The 18,745-nt window shown below is 38.0% G+C and overlaps 1 protein-coding gene across 1 annotated transcript; it reads right to left on the reverse strand.

The window, feature by feature from the left end:
- Nucleotides 1-8,065: 8,065 nt before the first annotated feature.
- Nucleotides 8,066-9,390, reverse strand: LOC126583176 (senescence-specific cysteine protease SAG39-like). The gene is made up of 2 exons (XM_050247488.1): nt 8,935-9,390; nt 8,066-8,834 (listed from the first exon to the last, which is right to left on the reverse strand). The coding sequence occupies exons 1-2, from the start codon at nt 9,371-9,373 to the stop codon at nt 8,242-8,244; spliced, it is 1,032 nt and encodes a 343-aa protein (XP_050103445.1). The 5' UTR covers nt 9,374-9,390; the 3' UTR covers nt 8,066-8,241.
- Nucleotides 9,391-18,745: the final 9,355 nt, after the last annotated feature.

The following is an 18,745-nucleotide window of genomic DNA, read 5'->3' on the forward strand; positions in this document are numbered from 1 at the left end:
TTGCATGGCTGCTTAGGTGACTTCTGGGAACGCTTGGCCTCATCCCAAAGGGAGTGCTTTTCTACCAAAGCATAAGAGTCTGCCAAGGTCAAGTTCTTGGGCATGTTGGCCTACTGGTTTGTCTCTTCTTCTTGATATGTGATTTTCCTTTTTTACGTAATCCTTTGGATTTTTTTTTTTTTTTTGTAGCTTGTCTTGTAGGTTTCTACCTTTTAGGTTTTATATTAGAGGGGTTTGGTCCTATCTCTGTCCACACTTTTTTATCTTGTATTTTCTTTTTCAAGAGGGGTAAGGTGTATGTCCCCCTCCCCCCGCCCTTTTTTTCTTGTATTTCTTTTTTCAAGAGGGGTAAAGTGTATGTCCCCCCTCCCCCCGCAACTAGGTGTAACTTCTTTTTTCCATATCAATAAATTTCCCTCGTACCATCAAGGTTCTCCAATATATATATTGCAGTCATATTTAGAATAGGAATGTGATTGTGTAAATCCTAGTAGATATGAGAATGTATCTTATATCCCTATTAGGAGTTGATTACCTATTAAATGTTGTAATCCTAAAGGGAAAGGTTTTTACCTATCCTACTACTATAAATAAAGGCACAATGGGGTGATACAAACACACCTCACAATTAAATCACTATCTCTTCTCTCTACTTGTCGTCGGCCCCCTCTATCTCTAAACCCCAAAGATCTTTCAATCAAATAGGCCTACAACACGTTATCAGCACGCTCTTGCCAGAAGCTGAGTAATTGATGGATCGTAGGAGAAGGCTATCATCCATAAAATTCAAAGGCTTATATTTGTTTTATGCTAATCAAGTACACTATAAAAGAAGATATTTGAAATGTCCACGAAGCATGAAAACATTCCCATGATGCATGAACCCCTCTATGTTTATATTTCCCTTATGATATATTTATATTCTATATGTTCATATATTTGTTTCATGCATTACACAATTATATTTGCAATGTAGAATTTGTAAGTCAATGTATATAAAATAAATTAGAAGTAAATCTAAGGTTTGTAAACCACATGACAGCACCCTTTGGGTTTGCTGCACTGACCTAAACAACCCAGGCCTTCGGCCTACTTAGATCTTTAGGGCCCAAAGTCCCTTAAACCTATCTAAGAAAACCTGCAGCCCTTTCTTGGCTTATTGTCCCATGGTTTGAGCCTGCTTGTAATAGCTCATAGCCCATTGGGCTGTGTCATGCACCCCAACCTGCTGTGTTAAAGCCTGCCCCGACCCAGACCCTGCCTCGACTGGGCTCCCCATGCGAACCCCAAGCTAGCATTTTGCTGGGTTTGCTCTCATGCCTAAATGCCAGTAGCCATTGCTATTGGGCTCCCAAACTTGGCCCATGACCTGAAGACCACCTTGAAGGCTGCTTTTGCAGCTGTACCCAACTTGAGCTATTTTGCTCGCGGCACCCAGCCCAAATTTTTGGGCTATGGTATTTTCAACCCAATACTATTATTTTAGTCTTATTTTGCTTCTACGATCAACCCTGTTTGGTCCCGATCTATTGAATTAATTAAAAGTGACCTACAGTCCATTAATCTGATAATGAATCCAAAATTATTGACCTGAAGATCACTTTTGGACATTAATGATTCAATACTTTATTTTTATACTTTGAATCGTTGACATACTTTCGTAGTAATGAAGCTCTCACACTTGAGTTCCCAAAGAAACTCAAACCCACTATATTTAAATTATTATATTGCATTCTGTGTTTCTTATAGGAACCTCTCCTTATGAACTAATTGTTCATAAAAACTAAATTGAACCTGTAGTTTCAAATTTAGTGCCTTTGAAACTTGAAGTTTTCATTCAAAACATACCATATGAAACTTGTAGTTTTGATGCATAAATTAAACCAATACATGTTTATATAACCTGTATGTTTAACAATATATGTCTATGGCTTACCATATGACTAATCACGTTTTCTTTCCCTCCGTTTTAGGACATGCCAAACTTGAACAAGCTCAATTTCTCCGCTCTAGAAGTCTCCAGAAGAAACTATCTGAAGCGGGTTCAAGATGTGAAGCTCTATCTGACTGCAAAGGGTATTAGAGTCACCATTAGGGCACGTATCGATAACAAACTTATTGATGAAGCTTAGAAGGCTACTGCAATGATCTTCATTTGAAGACACATCCATGATGCACTATAGACCAAGTACCTTGTTGAGGAGGACCCACGCACCCTCTGGCTTGCTCTGGCCAACTGTTTCGATCACCAAAAAGACATATACTTGCCTGAAGCAAGATACGACTGGCAGCACCTTGGCTTCTAAGACCTTAAGTCCATGAATAAATACAACTTTGAAGTTTGTAGAATTTGTTCACTGTTGAAATTCTGCAAAGTTGAACTAACCGAATCCGAATCAGATATCCTAGAGAAGACCTATTCGACCTTCCATGCCACCAATATTATCCTGCAGCAACAATATAAGGCACATAAATTCACCAAGTTTTCATATTTGATCTCTATTTTACTTCTCGCTGAAAGGCAGAACCAGCTTTTGATGAAGAATCATTAAGCTCAACCCACTGGCTCAAACACCGTGCCTGAAACGCATAAAACCAATTCTAGCAGCCACAAACGACAAAGGAATCGTCGTGGCCGTGGCAATGGGCGGCAAGCCCAACCACGGGCCCAAGGTTAACAGAGCACCGCACCAAATGGAGGAAATATGACCCAGCAGCGTCCACCACTTACCCCTAAGGCCCCAAACTTTAAGAATAAGGGCAAAGCTCTCGTTCAGCCTACTTCTACTGAATTGGACATATGATACCGATGTTGATCAAGGGATCATTGGTCACGCATATGCCGAGCTTCCCCTGAGGCTATTGCCAAGTATCATTCCCGTCGTGAATCTAACTTTGCACATATGGATCATCCGGAAGATGCTACTACATCAATGGAGATATCGGATTTTCAGGATGTGTCAGCTTCTATGGATGCATAAATTAGACATGTTTTTAGGGTGTTTACCCCTAGTGGCCGAACCCACTAGGAGTGGCCGGCCCTTCCCCCCCTTAATTTTCTAGGTTTATGGTTTAATTTTGAACAATTTTTCTATGTATTTGGAATAATTTGTTTGATTTTGGTTTGTTTTGAATTATGGCTTCTTATTTTGAATGGATATTATTTTCTTGAATTGCTTAATTGAATGAATGGACATATATTTATGCATGTGGCCAATTCAATCAATTTATTTCTAGGTATGTCTAGTGGGAAAGTTACTTGTCTGACAGATAGTGCAACCACGCACACCATCTTGCATGAACGACATTATTTTACTAACTTAATACCCAAGAAAGCTCATTTGACAACTCTCTCAGGCCCATCCAACCTGATTGAAGGATACGGAAATGCCTATATCATATTGTCCAGTGGTATTATCTTATCCATTAAAGAAGCACTCTATTCTCCACGTTCCAGAAGAATGTTGCTGAGTTTTAGAGATATTTGAGATAATCAATATCATATTGAAACCACTAAAGACAATGGTTTTAAATTTCTTTGTATCACTTTGTACAAATATGGCCAGAAGTGTATTCACGAGAAGTTAGAACATCTACCGAGTGGGTTGTACATCACAACCATTCGCGGCATAGAAGCCCACAGTGTGGCCGGCCCTATGCCTGAGTTTCAGGACAGTTTGTTGCTTTGGCATGACCATTTGGGACATCCTAGACGTGGCATAATGTGCTGCACCCTCAAATCATCTTATGGGCATTAGTTACCTCCCTATGTTGCACTCCCGCCATGAAAAACGTGTTCTTTAAGGAAGTTGAATACTCAAGCCTCACATACAAAGATTATTCACGACCCCCTAAATATCTTTAGAGGATTCAAAGGGACATTTGTAAACATATCTAACCAATATGCGAACCATTTAAATACTTTATGGTGTTGGTTGATTCATCGACACGATGGTCACATGTTTGCCTATTGTCCACATGTAACGCTGCATTTGCTAAACTCTTAGCTCAAATCATTATGCTAAAGGCTCACCACTCTGATTATTCGATTAAGTCGATACGAATGGATAACGCTAGAAAGTTTACATTACAGACTTTTGACGATTATTGCATGTCAGTAGAGATTGATGTGGAACATCCTGTATCCCATGTTCACACCCAAAACAGCCTGGCAGAAGCTTTCCTAAATCACCTTCAATTGATAGCTTGGACTTTGGTTATGAGAACCAAACTGCCGTTATCTGCCTGGGGCTATGCAATATCGCACACATCTATGTTGGTTCGCTTGAGGCCCACGGCTACTCAACCACATTCATCGTTATAGTTAGTCACTGGATACAAGCTTGACATCTCCCATTTACGAGTGTTTAGGTGCGCCATTTATGTGCCAATATTGCCGCCACTACGTACCAAAATGGGTCCTCAGAGAAAAATGGGAATTTGTCGGTTATGATTCGCCATCAATTATTCGCTACTTAGAACCCTTGACAGGAGATATCTTTACCGCACATTTTATGGATTGTCACTTTAATGAGACAGTCTTCCTGTTGTTAGGGGGAGATAAGTATGCTAACATTCCCGTAGAATGCCTCAAATTGTCGTGGTATGCTCCCGCTATGTCTCATTTAGATCCCCGCACTGCCCAGTCTGAAACTGAGGTGTGACGAATTATAGATCTTCAGAGGATTACTCAAAGCATGCCGGATGCTTTTAATGATCTAGTAAGGGTAACACGATCACATATACCCGCTGCAAATTCACCTACAAGGATAGATGTACCCCGCATAAGTCCACAACCTGCCTGGGAAGGCCAAACCGTCCCTGAAGGTGAAGAGGCCACACTTTCCACACGGTAAGGTACATTGGCGGCTAGCCAATCATCTGCTCTAACCCTAAAGCATGGCAGACCCCTTGGTTTAAAAGATTCACAACCCCAGAAAAGGAAAATGGCACCAACTAGTGACCTTAGTTTGAATCTGAACATCGCTTACTCATCCGTTCCAACGCATGAGGTTATTCTAGACTATAGTGATGCTTCAGATGAAACATGCTGGTCTACCAAGAATCGTGAGATTTTGGTCCACTAAGCAATATTGGATGAGGTTTGGAATAGGAATGAGATGATCATCGACGATGCATTTGCGTACTCAATAGCTACTGACATCATGCTTAGCAATGACATTGAACCACATTCCATCGATGAATGCCAATGTAAAATCGATTGATCAAACTGGAAACAAGCAATCAAAGTCAAACTCGATTCGCTCGCGAAACGTAAAGTGTTTGGACCTATCGTTCCTACACCACAGTCCATTGGTTATAAGTGGGTTTTCGTGAGGAAGCGTAATCAGAAGAATGAAATAGTGTGATACAAAGCATGCCTCATAACACAAGGCTTCTCTTAGCGCCTTGGGATTGATTATGAGGAGATGTATTCCCCCGTAATGGACGTTATAACGTTCCACTACCTAATTAGTTTGGTAGTTTCTGAAAAACTGAATATGCAACTTATGGACGTGGTAACTGCATTTCTCTATGGGGATCTAGATACGGAAATATACATGAAAGTTCGAAAATGACTTCCATTGACTGGTTGAAAATAGTTCTAGACCACGGAACACTCTCTCAATTAGGTTGAAGAGGTCACTCTACGAATTGAAACAATCCGGACATATGTGGTATAACCGTCTGAGTGAATATTTGACAAGTCAAGGTTATGTGAACAATGAATTATGCCCATGCATGGTCATAAAGAAGTCACATTCTGGATTTGCAATCGTTGCAATTTATGTCAATGACATAAACCTCATCAGGACTCCTGCAGAGATTGAGGAAATTGTTGCACACTTGAAATCGGAATTTGAGATGAAAGATCTTAGGAAAACTCGATATTGTCTCGGCCTGGAGATCGAGCATTGTTCGGATGGAATCCTAGTACATCAATCGAACTACAACCAAAAGGTGTTGCGACGTTTTAATGAGGATAAAGCAAAGCCTTCGAGTACACCCATCGTCGTTCGGACTCTAGATGCTAAACAAGATCCCTTTAGTCTAAAGGAGGATGAGGAAAAGATTTTAGAACCCAAAGTTCCTTACCTAAGTGCAATTGGGGCTTTATTGTACTTGGCTCAATGCACTAGACCCGACATCTCCTTCGCTGTTAATCTTTTGGCAAGATACAACAATGAGCCTACACACAGGCACTGGAATGGTGTTAAAGACATTTTCCACTACCTCAAGGGTACGACGGATTTGGGCTTGTTCTATACCCACGAATCTTCGAGTGTTGCCGTCCCTTATGGTCATCAGATTGATTTTCACCTTGTTGGTTACACAGATGCTGGATATCTGTCTGACCCACATATGTCACGTTCTCAAATGGGCTATGTCTTTACCGTTGGAGACACCACTATATCTTGGAAGTCTACCAAGCAAACGTTAGTTGCGACTTCATCGTACCATGCTGAGATTCTCGCCCTACATGAAGCATTGCATGAATGCTTTTAGTTGAGAGAAGTTATGGAACATATTCGAAGCACTAGTGGTCTTACATTAGTCGTTGACCTTCCTACGATGATCTTTGAAGACAATGTAGCATGTATCGAGCAGTTAAAGAAGGGATACATCAAGGGAGACAACACCAAGCACATTGTGCTGAAGTTCTTTTACTCACACCAGCAGCAGCAGCATCAGAACATTGAAGTCAAGCAAATCCGTTCCCAGGACAACTTGGCCGATCTCTTCACCAAGTCATTGCCCAAGTCTACTTGCAGAAGCTCGTCCAAGGAATCGGTATACGTAAATTATCTGAGTTAAATCGCTTGTAATTCTCTTATTTAGAAGTTATATCAAACTAAGGGGGAGTATCTAGAAGCATGCTCACTTGATCTTAATGTACTCTTTTTCCTATGATTAGAAGCATTTTTCCCACTGGGTCTTTGCTACCTAATGAGATTTTAATGAGGCACCCATCCTGGGATGATCATACTTTGTTGAGTTCACTACTTTTGTCCTTGACGTTTGTTTTAGACATTATGCATACTTCTCAATTTTCTCATTAGTCTATGGGTTTTCTCCAAACCCTTGGGTTTTACAATAGCGAGGTTTTGTGAGTTTTACTACAAATGCATACTTTCTTAAATTTGAGACTTGCGTTCATCCGTTATGCCGATGACTTCATCAACTATTCTACCTTATCTACTGAAGATCTGATGCAATGGTTTGTTGAGTATTTACACACTCAAGAGGGAGTGTTGCAATCATATTTATAATAGGAATGTGATTGTGCAAATCCTAATAGATATGGGAATATATCTTATGTTCCTATTAGGAGTTGATTACCTATTAAATGTTGTAATCCTAAGGGGAAAGGTTTTTACCTATCCTACTACTATAAATAAAGGCACAATGGGGTGATACAAACACACCTCACAATTAAATCACTTTTTCCTCTCTCTAAACCCTATAGATCGTTCAATCAAATAGGCCTACAACATATGTGTGTGTGTGTGTGTGTGTACATATAAAGGGAATAGTCGACAGTGCTCTAAGTCAAGCCATTGCGAATAACAAATTGAAGCGATGAAATCATAGCAAGGAATCCTAACTAGGTAGCTATTCTATCATGTACGTAAACAAAGATTTGATAACACAATTCAGTGATGTTACGGTCATTAAAAAATTACTCCATAATGGCATGATTGTTGTACAACGGAAAAGCGTGTAATGAAATAAAAATGATTTGATTAGAGCATCCACAATAGACTCTACAAAGTACAAATGTGGAGACCCAAAATTGTGACTTCACAAAAATTGGTGGATTTATCTTGTGGATTGGTATTTATCTTCAACACACTGCATTTTAAGTTCAAACTCTCTCCGTCCTTGTAATTTAGATGAATTTGAATGCCTAGTGTACGGTTGCCCAAAATCCGTCTAGAATATTGCGATTGCTGGGATTCTTTAAATGATAAGAATAAACCATCACGCTGATCGGACCGGAATGATTTAATTAGCTGTTAACAGTTTATTAATTAAAAAGATACATGGAAGGCTGTTTACCGCATTTTGATAGGAAAGTCTACGCTTTTACGATATAAAGTTCAATAGAATGGCTAGTTCTTTCAGCCAAAACACATAGATCTTACAAGTATTTTACACATTGGAGTTTCTTAGATCTCATAGTACCAACAACGCATAAATATAGTAGGCATATTGATTTATTGTTGATGGTAAAATTAACTAAGCTGTGGGATAAGAGGCAGCCATAGCAATGCCACAAAGTCCTTCTCCCGCAGCAACATCTCTCTGCATTCTTATGTATCCAGCTTCACCCCATTCCGTACCCCATGAGTTCTTCACTAGCCAATACTTGGTCCCATCCTCGCTCACGCCATAACCAACAGCGGTAACACCATGGTCAAGGCTCGTTCCACAGGTCCCGGTAAAGACACCACTAGAATAGAACTGGAAGTCAGAACCACTAGCATCAATGGCAACAGAAACAGGTTGGTGAGCTACTGCGGTAAGAAGGGCCTTTTCACTGTTTGCAGGGACATCTTCAAAGCCAGTTATCTTAGCTGCACGGCTGGCTTCCTTCTTGGCGTTACATGTACCATCAACGCCGTCGTAAGGGTAATTAGCTTCTGTGCTAATCCCGCGATTTTGTTGGATGAACTGGAAGGCATCATCCATCAAGCCGCCCTCACATCCTTGGTCTTCACCAGCGGTATCACAATCAACGAGCTCTTGCTCAGACAAAGAGATCAATTTCCCAGTTGTAAGCTGTGTAATTCCTTCCGTGGCGGCCACTGCTGAAAAAGCCCAACAGCATCCTGTATTTTGATATTGGATCTAAAAGTAGTTAGAACAAGTATCAAACAAAACCATTTAATATGAACAAATAAAAAATAAGCTAGACGTTTATATAACTACCGCATTGGCCTTGGTCCTTGATGGGGGTTACAGCTCCTTTCTTTCTCCAATCCATTGTTGCTGGTAATGATGCAGTCAAATTTTCATATTTGAAAGAAGTCTTCGTGGAGCACTCGTGTCCCTTGAATCCATTTCTTGAGGCTTTGAACTCTTCATTTGTAAGGTCTGCAAATTGATTGACACTTAATCTGTAAGGTTTGTTGGCATCCTTATTAGAAGATTCTATAAACCCCACATTTTCCTTAAATATCTTGAAACGAGTCTCCTTCTCATTAACGTCGTTATATACGCGACCATAACGAGTCAACCATTGCTCGTATCTCCCATACATCGATGCATCTTGTAGAGTGCGAGAAGTGGCTCCGGATGACCAGGCCCCCAGCATGAGGATCAAGCTCAAGCACATATATTTCCACGGCTGCAGGTTAATGAACCCCATGTTAGCCAGCTAGCTAGTGTACTGGAATGAAGCAGCTAAGTTTTGATTAAGTAAATGATATGAGCAGGTAATACTGAAATGGTACGCTGCTTGGATTTATATACTAGTCGATCCAGGTACTACATAATGGCCTCTCGATGGATCTATCGCCGTGCCCCAAAAATTGATTTGCAATATACGTATACGTGCCCTAGAATGTATGTTGATATGGACCTGTAAGATTATATGTTAATCTTTAATATAATTTGGGTTTGACGCTAAACCTTTATCTTTTTGTGTGGTAATGTTGATATGGGTCCTTAACTTTAAGATTGTATGTTGATATGGGTCCTTAACTAAACAACAAGGGATAATACTAATACAATTAATTATGTCTTATAATTCAGAAGGCGTTCATTACGGTTTTGTAATCTTTGAAGTTTCAAAATTTCTGATGTATGGAAAACCCTGGCATAGATTATTTTATTGCTCAATTGGTTCGTGCATTGGTTTGAGCATGGTAGTCTCACTCACTCTTCCATATTATAACATGCATGTGTTTGGCTAGAGTTTATACTTCTAAGGGTTCATTTGCTGAGCAATTCGTTTCCATTTTTTATTTTCACTTCTTTTTCAAATTGAAAACTAAAAGCATATTTGACAACTACTTTAAATACTAAACACCAAAAAGCGAAAGCTACCCTTTTTTAAGTTTTAAAAAATTCTGAATTTCAGTTTATTGTTTTTGTTTTTTTTATTGGAATCTTAATGAAACACTCCTAGTACTATCCACTTATACCTTTATTTTATCATTTTGATTAAAACTAAAATTTTTAAGGACTTTTTGTTAGTTTTTTTTCTTTTCTCAGTTTCTATTTTATGTTTTATAAAAAATTAATAGTATTTACTGGACAAACTTTAAAAAACTAAACAGTTAAATGGTTATCAAACCGACAATTAATGTACATGACATGTATGCACCAAAAGCTCTTGGGGCATCAGGAACCACGTTCCTTTGCATAACAAGGAATCCTAACTAAGAGGGTATTCTCCCCAACGACAACCGGGAAGAGACAATTTTGGCCAGAATACGAACAAGTGATACTTGTACAGTCCTTTTGGTGAGAATTTTAGCTGGATAATCGTCAGATGGTATGTAATAAACTTGATGAGAACCCAAATGGATCCGCTCACAAACAAAATGATATTCAAACTTAATATGTGTAGTGTGGGCACATATGAAACATCAAATTGGCAGTCACGTAAGTGTTGCTTAGGTTATTAGAATACAATAATATTGACATAAACTTGGGAAAATCATGGAAGACAACGCAGGGTATAAGAACAAGCACCAGCGCGATATTACTCGAACAAATGAAAATGATACGATTAGAGCATCTACAGTGGACTCTACAAATGTGGAGACCAAAATTTGTAACTTCACAAAAACTAGTGGATTTCTCTTGTCGATTGGTCTTCATCATCATTCGAATTAGACTATCTCCATCCCTTCCTGTAATTTAGATGAATTTGAATCGCCCTAGTGTGCGGTTGCTCAAAATCTGTCTAGAATATTGCAATTCCTGGGATTCTTTAAATGATAACAATTGTTGTGCTAGGATAGCACCAAACCAATTGGGAACCAACTCAAGCTACTCCACAGGAAATATATCAAATGAAATGCAAGAATGTAATATAAAAGACACCAAGATTTTAATGAGGTTCCTTAATAGTCAGTGTAATTGGAGTATGTCCTGTCCTTGGAGCAATAGGAGCTCACCCAATAATCCACTATCAACCAAATGGGAGTTTACAAAGTGTTGGCAATCTCACAACCCAAAACCCCAATACACTCACTAACTCTCACTCACCAAAGAAACAAATAGATAAGAGAATATAGTGAATAATTTCTTCTCTATACAAAGCTCAAAGCTAATACGCAAATACAACTTTGATTGAGTGAGTACTAACAAAGAAATAAAATCACCTTTCTTTCTTCTCTTCAAAATGGAAGCCGTGGCACCTTTTTTTCTTCTTTTCTGCTACTAAAAAACAAAGGCAGCTGCTGCTACCAATTAAAACCCTAGCCACACTCGTGGCTTTTCAAAATGGGCTAAATAAAAGGCCCACTTAATGGGCTAGTGAGATTAACTTAAGGCCCAATGTAATTTGGCCATAAATCCAACAATCTCCACCTTGGCCAAATTCCGAAAGCGCCATGATGAGCCAAACCAACATAATCAACAATCAACACAAAACCACTCTAGAAAGTAGCAAGAGAATAACTCAAGCCTAGCCAAAATGCTCCAAATCTCCTACTGCTTAACTCCTTCTTTATATAGGTAAAATGTGAGCCAAGTTTAAGCAATGAACAAACTTGGCTACACCAACAACCTTTGTCAACATATCAGCAGGGTTGTCTTTAGTTGGAATCTTCTGGAGAATGATATCCTGTTCACCAACAACTTCACAAACAAAGTGATAATGCACATCTATGTGCTTGGTCCTCACATGATGAACCTGATACTTAGTCAAATAAATGGCACTCTGACTATCACAATGCACCTCCACCTGTTTCTAATCAACCCCCAAATCTCGAATCAGTCCATGTATCCAAATGGCCTCATTTATAGCTTCGGCAACAACCATATATTCAGCATCTGTAGCGGACAAGGCAACAGAAGACTGCAAAATAGACCTCCAACAAATTGGCCCTTTAGCCATAGTAAACACATAGCTTGTAGTAGACTTCTTTTTATCCAAATCATCTGCATAATCTGAAAGCATAACCAACTGCAAAGTGACCAATACCAGAGCCATCCCTCTCAAAGCATAAACCAACATCTCGAGTACCATGGAGATACCTTAATATCCAATTAGCTACATGCCAATGCTCTTTACCAGGATTATGCATATATCGACTCTCCATACCAACTGCATGAGCAATATCCGGTCTAGAGCATACCATTACGTACATCAAACTACCAACCAAATTTGCGTATGGTATATTTTTCATTTGCAGCTTCTCCTTATTAGTTTTATACATTGTAGAGAACACAATTTAAAATGAGGAGCCAAAGGAGTACTAACCAGTTTGGTTGAATCATGAACTCCAAACTTCCGAATCAACTTCTCAGGGTATTGTCTTTGATTCAAGCATACCAAACCCTTTTCTCTATCTCTAATGATCTCCATGCCAATGATCTTCAACCTAGGACAATCTTTCTTCCAATGGCCTTTATTATGACAAAAAGCACATTCATCCCTTTCCAAACTTTCTCTACCTTTAGAAGTTCCTCTAGGTCGAGAAAGTGATTTTTTCTTACTAGAGAAAGATCTCCTCTCTAATGACCTACCTCTAACAAATCTAAACTAGAGGATGTCTGCCATTCATATTGTTGTCACTCAACAATCTTTTCTTTGTAAAAGAACAAGTCCAAAACACCAAAAAAAATTTCATACCCGGAACATAAGTGGTATACTACGTATCATTATATAAGTAAAGTTTTATTTTTTGAGTTGTTAGTTTTTTAATAACACGTAGTGTATCACTCTGCGTTTTGGTTACCTTGAAAAATCTCTTCAAAACACTAAGGACAAAAGCTATGTAATAATTAATAAAATTCTTTATTCCACAACAATGTGACAACTAAAAAGAAACAATCATCTTTGTGAGGATTTCGGGGATCCTCACATCGTGTTCGTTTATCGTACATCGTGCGGTCAGAAATCAATTTAAATATTTTTATTTAAAATTAAACACAAACAATACCCGACGAAAACTGGTTGGACGATATACAATGAACAGAGGATCAGGAGAGGATCCTTATACAAAAGAAACCACCATAGCTACTTGTGTTTGCAGCTTCATTTTTTTTCATGCTTTTTCCAACAGTGTCTGCTTTTTTAAGTAAAGGGTTAACTGAAGTTGGAAATGAATCATCTTCAAATCCCTTCCACCAAATCCACCTCATCAATTAATCCGGACCCTTGAAATTTGATCAAACGGCTACAAACATGGGGTTTTTTTTTAAAAGTTATAATAATTTTAGCTGTTGAATCAAATTTTAAGGGTCCGAATTAATTGATGGAATGAATTTGATGGAAGGGATCCATATCCCTTTCCACTGAAGTTAATCAAAAGGTTTAGGAGATTATGTAACAACATCAAAGGCGTTGTCGTTTAAGCAAGTGACCATCTAAACTATTATTAGAGTCCTTTGTTGAGATTAGGGGTGGGCAAACGGGGCATGGACCCGCGGGTAGGAGTGGGTTCAAGCGGTTCGGGGCGGGTCCAATTTTTTAAAATCGGAAACGGGATGGGACGGGGCGGTTCCACGTTATTTGCGGGGCGGGGCGAGTCCTAATTGCTAAGGAAACGAGTCCCCGACCCAGACCGTTTCCACCATTGAAAAATATGAGATTTAACCTAGTCCGTTGATCAAATCTCTGCATTAAAACATATATCAGGGTCCATCTCTCTGACTCTCTCAGACCTGTCTCTCCGACTCTCTCAGACCTCGCACAGTCGCACTCACTCCCTGAATCTCCTCTTATCTCTCGTTTCAGGCCTCGATAAGGCGTCATCTCCGTCCATTCCCCCACTTTCTCGTTCTCCCTCCCACCTCTACTGAACTTGACTCATTGAGACTGTGTCGACATTAATCGGGGAAGAACACTACAACCACACCATCGCGAGTTTTGGCCACCACCACACCATCCTCGCCATTGAGAGCACCACCACCATCCTACAAATCCCTGGGTAATTTATGAATTAGGGTTTCTGATTTAGGAATTTAGGGTTTTTGCATAAGCTTTTCAATTGATTTAGGAATTATGTGGGTTTCTTATTTGGGAATTTAGGTTTTTTGGGGCTGTGATTGCATAAGTTTTTCGATTCATTATATGGACTGCTGTGATTTGATTACTTGTTGAAACTTTTCGATTGGTTTTGAATTTTATGGATCTGCTTATAAATTGTAGATTTTAAGTTGTTGGTATTTTAATTTGTTACAATTTTTTGAAGATATTTATTTTTGAACTAAAATTGGTAATTGAAGCTGCAATCTTGATGTTTGTAAGTCAAATATGAGTTTGTAGATTGAATTTGTATGATGTTCTTCAAAGATGAATTACATTCAAAGCTTTATACAAGATGTATCTTCAACCATCCTTGGAAGAGAAAAGGCTATTGTGGTTAATCTAGAGCATATTCGATGTATTATTACGACCGATGACGTTCTGCTATTGTGGTTAATTTGCCACATTTTGTTTAGCTCAAGTACCACAGATGCTTGAACTGGCATTGAGACATGGTGCAAAATTGGCTATAGAACTTCATTCATTTACTGGTACATTTAATTTTGCCTTTCTTTTACGATTATATTTATGTTTGGTTAATGAAATCTAGTGTTGTCCGTTGAATGCAAAAATGTCATTTGTTTTAGTGGGAGACTAGGCTATGTCGAATCATACTTCTTCTAGCCTTTTATTTTACAATGATAGGATCAAGGGTCTGTGTACCCTCTTGTCAAGGTGCTATTGTAATACCAAATATTGTTATTATTAAAGGAAAGTGTTTTGTTTTCATTTTGTTTTCCTCTTTTCTTAGTCTCTATATGATGCCAAACAACAGTATGGTTGTACTCTTTCACTAGTTGAAGAGATGAAGTTGCTGAGGATTTAGAAATTCAGTGAATTTGTACAGTCCATTACATAAGGATTTATATAGTTTTGAGTTCAGTGCCTTATTGGTGACTGATAATGATACTTGCCGAGTTCCCACATCCGGTTTATTAATATGTGTGTGTGTGTGTGTATAAAAATATATAAGAATTGATGTGCAGCGCATCCTCAATTTAAAAAAAAATAGCTCATGTGTGTAGAAGCTTGTGAAACAGATCTTGTAATTTTCTACAACATGTCTCTGTTGCTGTGCAGTATATAAATTACAAAAAAAAAAAAAAAAGAGTTGGACCCATGGACCCGTCCTGAATCGGCTCGTTTAAAACGGGCCGGGTTAGATCCGGTTCCTAAACTCAAAATCCCTCTACCCGGCCCGTCCCGCCCCGTACTGTTTAAAACGAGTAAGGTTCGGTTCCTTCAAAATTGGGCCTGGCCCCACCCGTGCCCACCCTTAGTTGAGATACTTGATGGGAAAGACAACGTCAATTATCATGGACTTTTGCATTAAGAGGACCCACGTCATAGAATAGTTTGGGATAAATAATGACAGCAAAGTCTAGAGAGGATGAATTTTTTTGGGAATTTATTGTTAGTGGTCCATTATTCACATGAAAAATATATTCACCTAACAAAAAAGGTAATATATGTCCTGAATTGTTATATAGTTAGAGCAACTCCACCGTGTGGAGTAGCCCGATGGACCGGCTCTAGAACAAGGGGCAATAGCCCCAGTAATCATGTCTAGCCTATGGGGGCGATTGCGCAGGAGGGGGCCTAAACGAGAGGTCCGGCAAGAATTGGTGGCCTGAGAGCCCGAGGGCCAAGTGACGTCAAGGCGACGTCAGCCACAATATAAAATTAATAAAAATATAAAATATTAATTAAAAAAAAAGTAAAAAATTAATAAATTTTTTTTAAAAAAAATGTAAAACCCAGCAGGCTTTGAACTCAACGACTCTCGCCGGAGTTCGTCGCCGTGGTTGATGATACACCCACAGACAAATGGCAGAGACTAAACCCAAAGGTTTCAACTCAAAACACATCAAAAACCATAGAATAACTCAAGCAATTGAAGTAGGGCAATAACCTCACCTGGGTTTGAGCAATGGAAGCTTGAAGCTCTCGGCTTCAATGGTGGATCACCCAAATGGTGCTCTGATGATGCATGCAAGGATACATTCGAGTTCCTCTCATCCAAGGGATTGCGATTTCAGAGTTTGTTAGTTTGATTTGCTTCGGTTTCGAAGAAGAGGAATGATGAGAGTTCTCGGAGCTGTAGAAAGAGAATGAAAGGGTCGAGAGATTAAAGAGAGAGAGGTTTCAGAAATGAGGGGGAAGGGTTGCATCGGTAGAGAGAGAGAGAGAGAGAGAAAGTATAAGGGAAATGAGACAGAGAGCTAGGTGAGGGAACTGGTCAAAGTAAAAGAAATCCCACAAGTAATTATTTTGTATTATTTTACAAAATAAAAAATACAAATATTTTATTACCTATTGTCATGGCTATTCAGTGTAGGGGTGGAGATGCAAAATGTAGTTACTGTTCATTGGAGACTATTCAATAGTGACTTGCCTTAGGGGGCCTTTGCAACGGTGGAGTTGCTCTTAGAGTTTTTGTCTTTACATATATCAAACAAGGTATATAAAAGATTGATGACAAGAAAGCCGCCTATAATCTAGGGCATGTTTATTATAAAAGATTAAACTGTTAGGGATAGTCTTATAAATTTAGAGAAATTATATTCACACACCTCAAATTACTTCTCCTACACCTTTCTAATTTTTTAATATTTTCTACACACCACTAACACTTGATAGAAAAATATTAAAAAATTAAAAAGGTGTGAGAGAAGTAATTTGGGGTGTGTGAATATAATCTCCCTAAATTTAAGGCATATTGAAGATATATGAGAATTTTATTATTATTATTATTATTATTATTTTGAGGGGATTAGAAGATGATCAAACATGTTGAAAACTTATTTATTCCAATACTACCATCTCAAGTAATCATTGTCCTACCTCAAGGGGCTAGTTTGGGATTATTGTGTTTTTTTTTTTAACTGTTTCCGTTGTATTGTAAAAATAAATATATGTGAAAAAAAGCAGATAAGTGTTTGGGTAAATTGTAGTGTTAAGAGGCCTTTTAGCACAAGAAAAGATGGGGGTATGATTGTCAAAATGAATGTTTTTTTTTTGGACAAAAATAAAAGTTTCATTAATTGATATTGTTCACTTGCCTCCAATTAAAAAAATAACGTTTTTTTTGAGAGGCATATGTAGAGATGCTTCTACTTTTTGCTGCTTTGGACCCATGATTTTGAAAGAAAAACAAAATACTTTTTTTTTATTTACTAACCACAATTAAGGCCTCAACGTTTTTCATAAGCAGCTTTAAAAAAAAAATTTAAGCAACCTCAAACCAACCCTAAGTTGGTCATAAATTATTTATTCTTTCTAATCCAATCGTCTAAATTATTTATTCTTCTTAATCCAATCACGTATACAAAACGAGAACTATTTGCATTGATTTTGAATGGGATAATTTAAAATACATGGATTAAGGCTGACTTCCATGGGGCTAAAATCTTTCAATAATTGAATGGTAATGAGGGCAGAACTCAGAAGATAACTAGAAAGTGGAGGAAAAAAATAAAAAATAAAAAAATGAATAAAGATTGAACAAAAATTGCACGAAAGCAAACTGCAGCGCCTAAAGAGTAGTTGTTTGGTTCTTTAAAATTTGAGAGGTGATAAATCTCACCTTATAAAAGAAATACTTCTAACTTAAAGTTGCCTAACATTTGACTCTCTGTATCCTAGTTCTTAAACCACACACAAAATTAGGGCCATGTAATGTTGACATTTGATGTTATATATTGTAAAAAACTCAAAGGACATCTCCATGAGAAGCTTTAAAACCATTAAAACTTCCTTTTAAGGAATCACTCTAAAAAAATCTTATCTCCAACAAAATCTATGAAAGAGTCTATATAATAGCAAAATGAACAGTTCCTCTTTAAGTTTACAGAGCAATGCTCAAAAGCTAAATATTTAAAAAGATAATGCTAGGAAGATTAACTTTGTAGGCTAAATTTGCAGACTAAATGATGTGTCACAAATAATAAATAAACATGTTGATTAACACTTAGTAATAATCCAATCATCAACTTCCATATCATTTAGTTTACAAAATTTAGTCTATACTTTTAGTCTCCCTACCATTACCCAAAATAGAGAGTGTTGTACGAGAAGAAAAGTTAAAGTGAGTAGATAAGATAATTTTTTGACATTGTTTACCCACTAGACTAGCAAGCATCTAACAAAATTGTTGGAGATGCTCTTCAATGACAGAGCCATAAATTTATGTTAAGGGGGGCACACTTTAGACTAAAATGGAAATAATATATATCTAAATTGTCTCTTTCTTTTGGTCACATTGGTATCAAATTCAAAGGTGAGTGACTATGCATATATTCTTCATTATACATGGTCAACTATATCAATAGTTGAAAATAAAACATTAAAAACATATCCATTTATTCTTCATTTTTGATATCAAATTCAAAGGTGAGTGAGTGACCATGTATTTCTTTTCTCATGGTGACCAAGGGAGCATTTTTGTAAAAACCATTAGGCATGAGATAATTTGGAGGGTCTTTTTGTGCTAATTTGGACACAGGAAGTCTTTTTGTCTTCTTGATTTCATAG

This window comes from Malus sylvestris, chromosome 9, assembly GCF_916048215.2.
Source record: "Malus sylvestris chromosome 9, drMalSylv7.2, whole genome shotgun sequence".
NCBI classification, from domain to species: domain Eukaryota; kingdom Viridiplantae; phylum Streptophyta; class Magnoliopsida; order Rosales; family Rosaceae; genus Malus; species Malus sylvestris.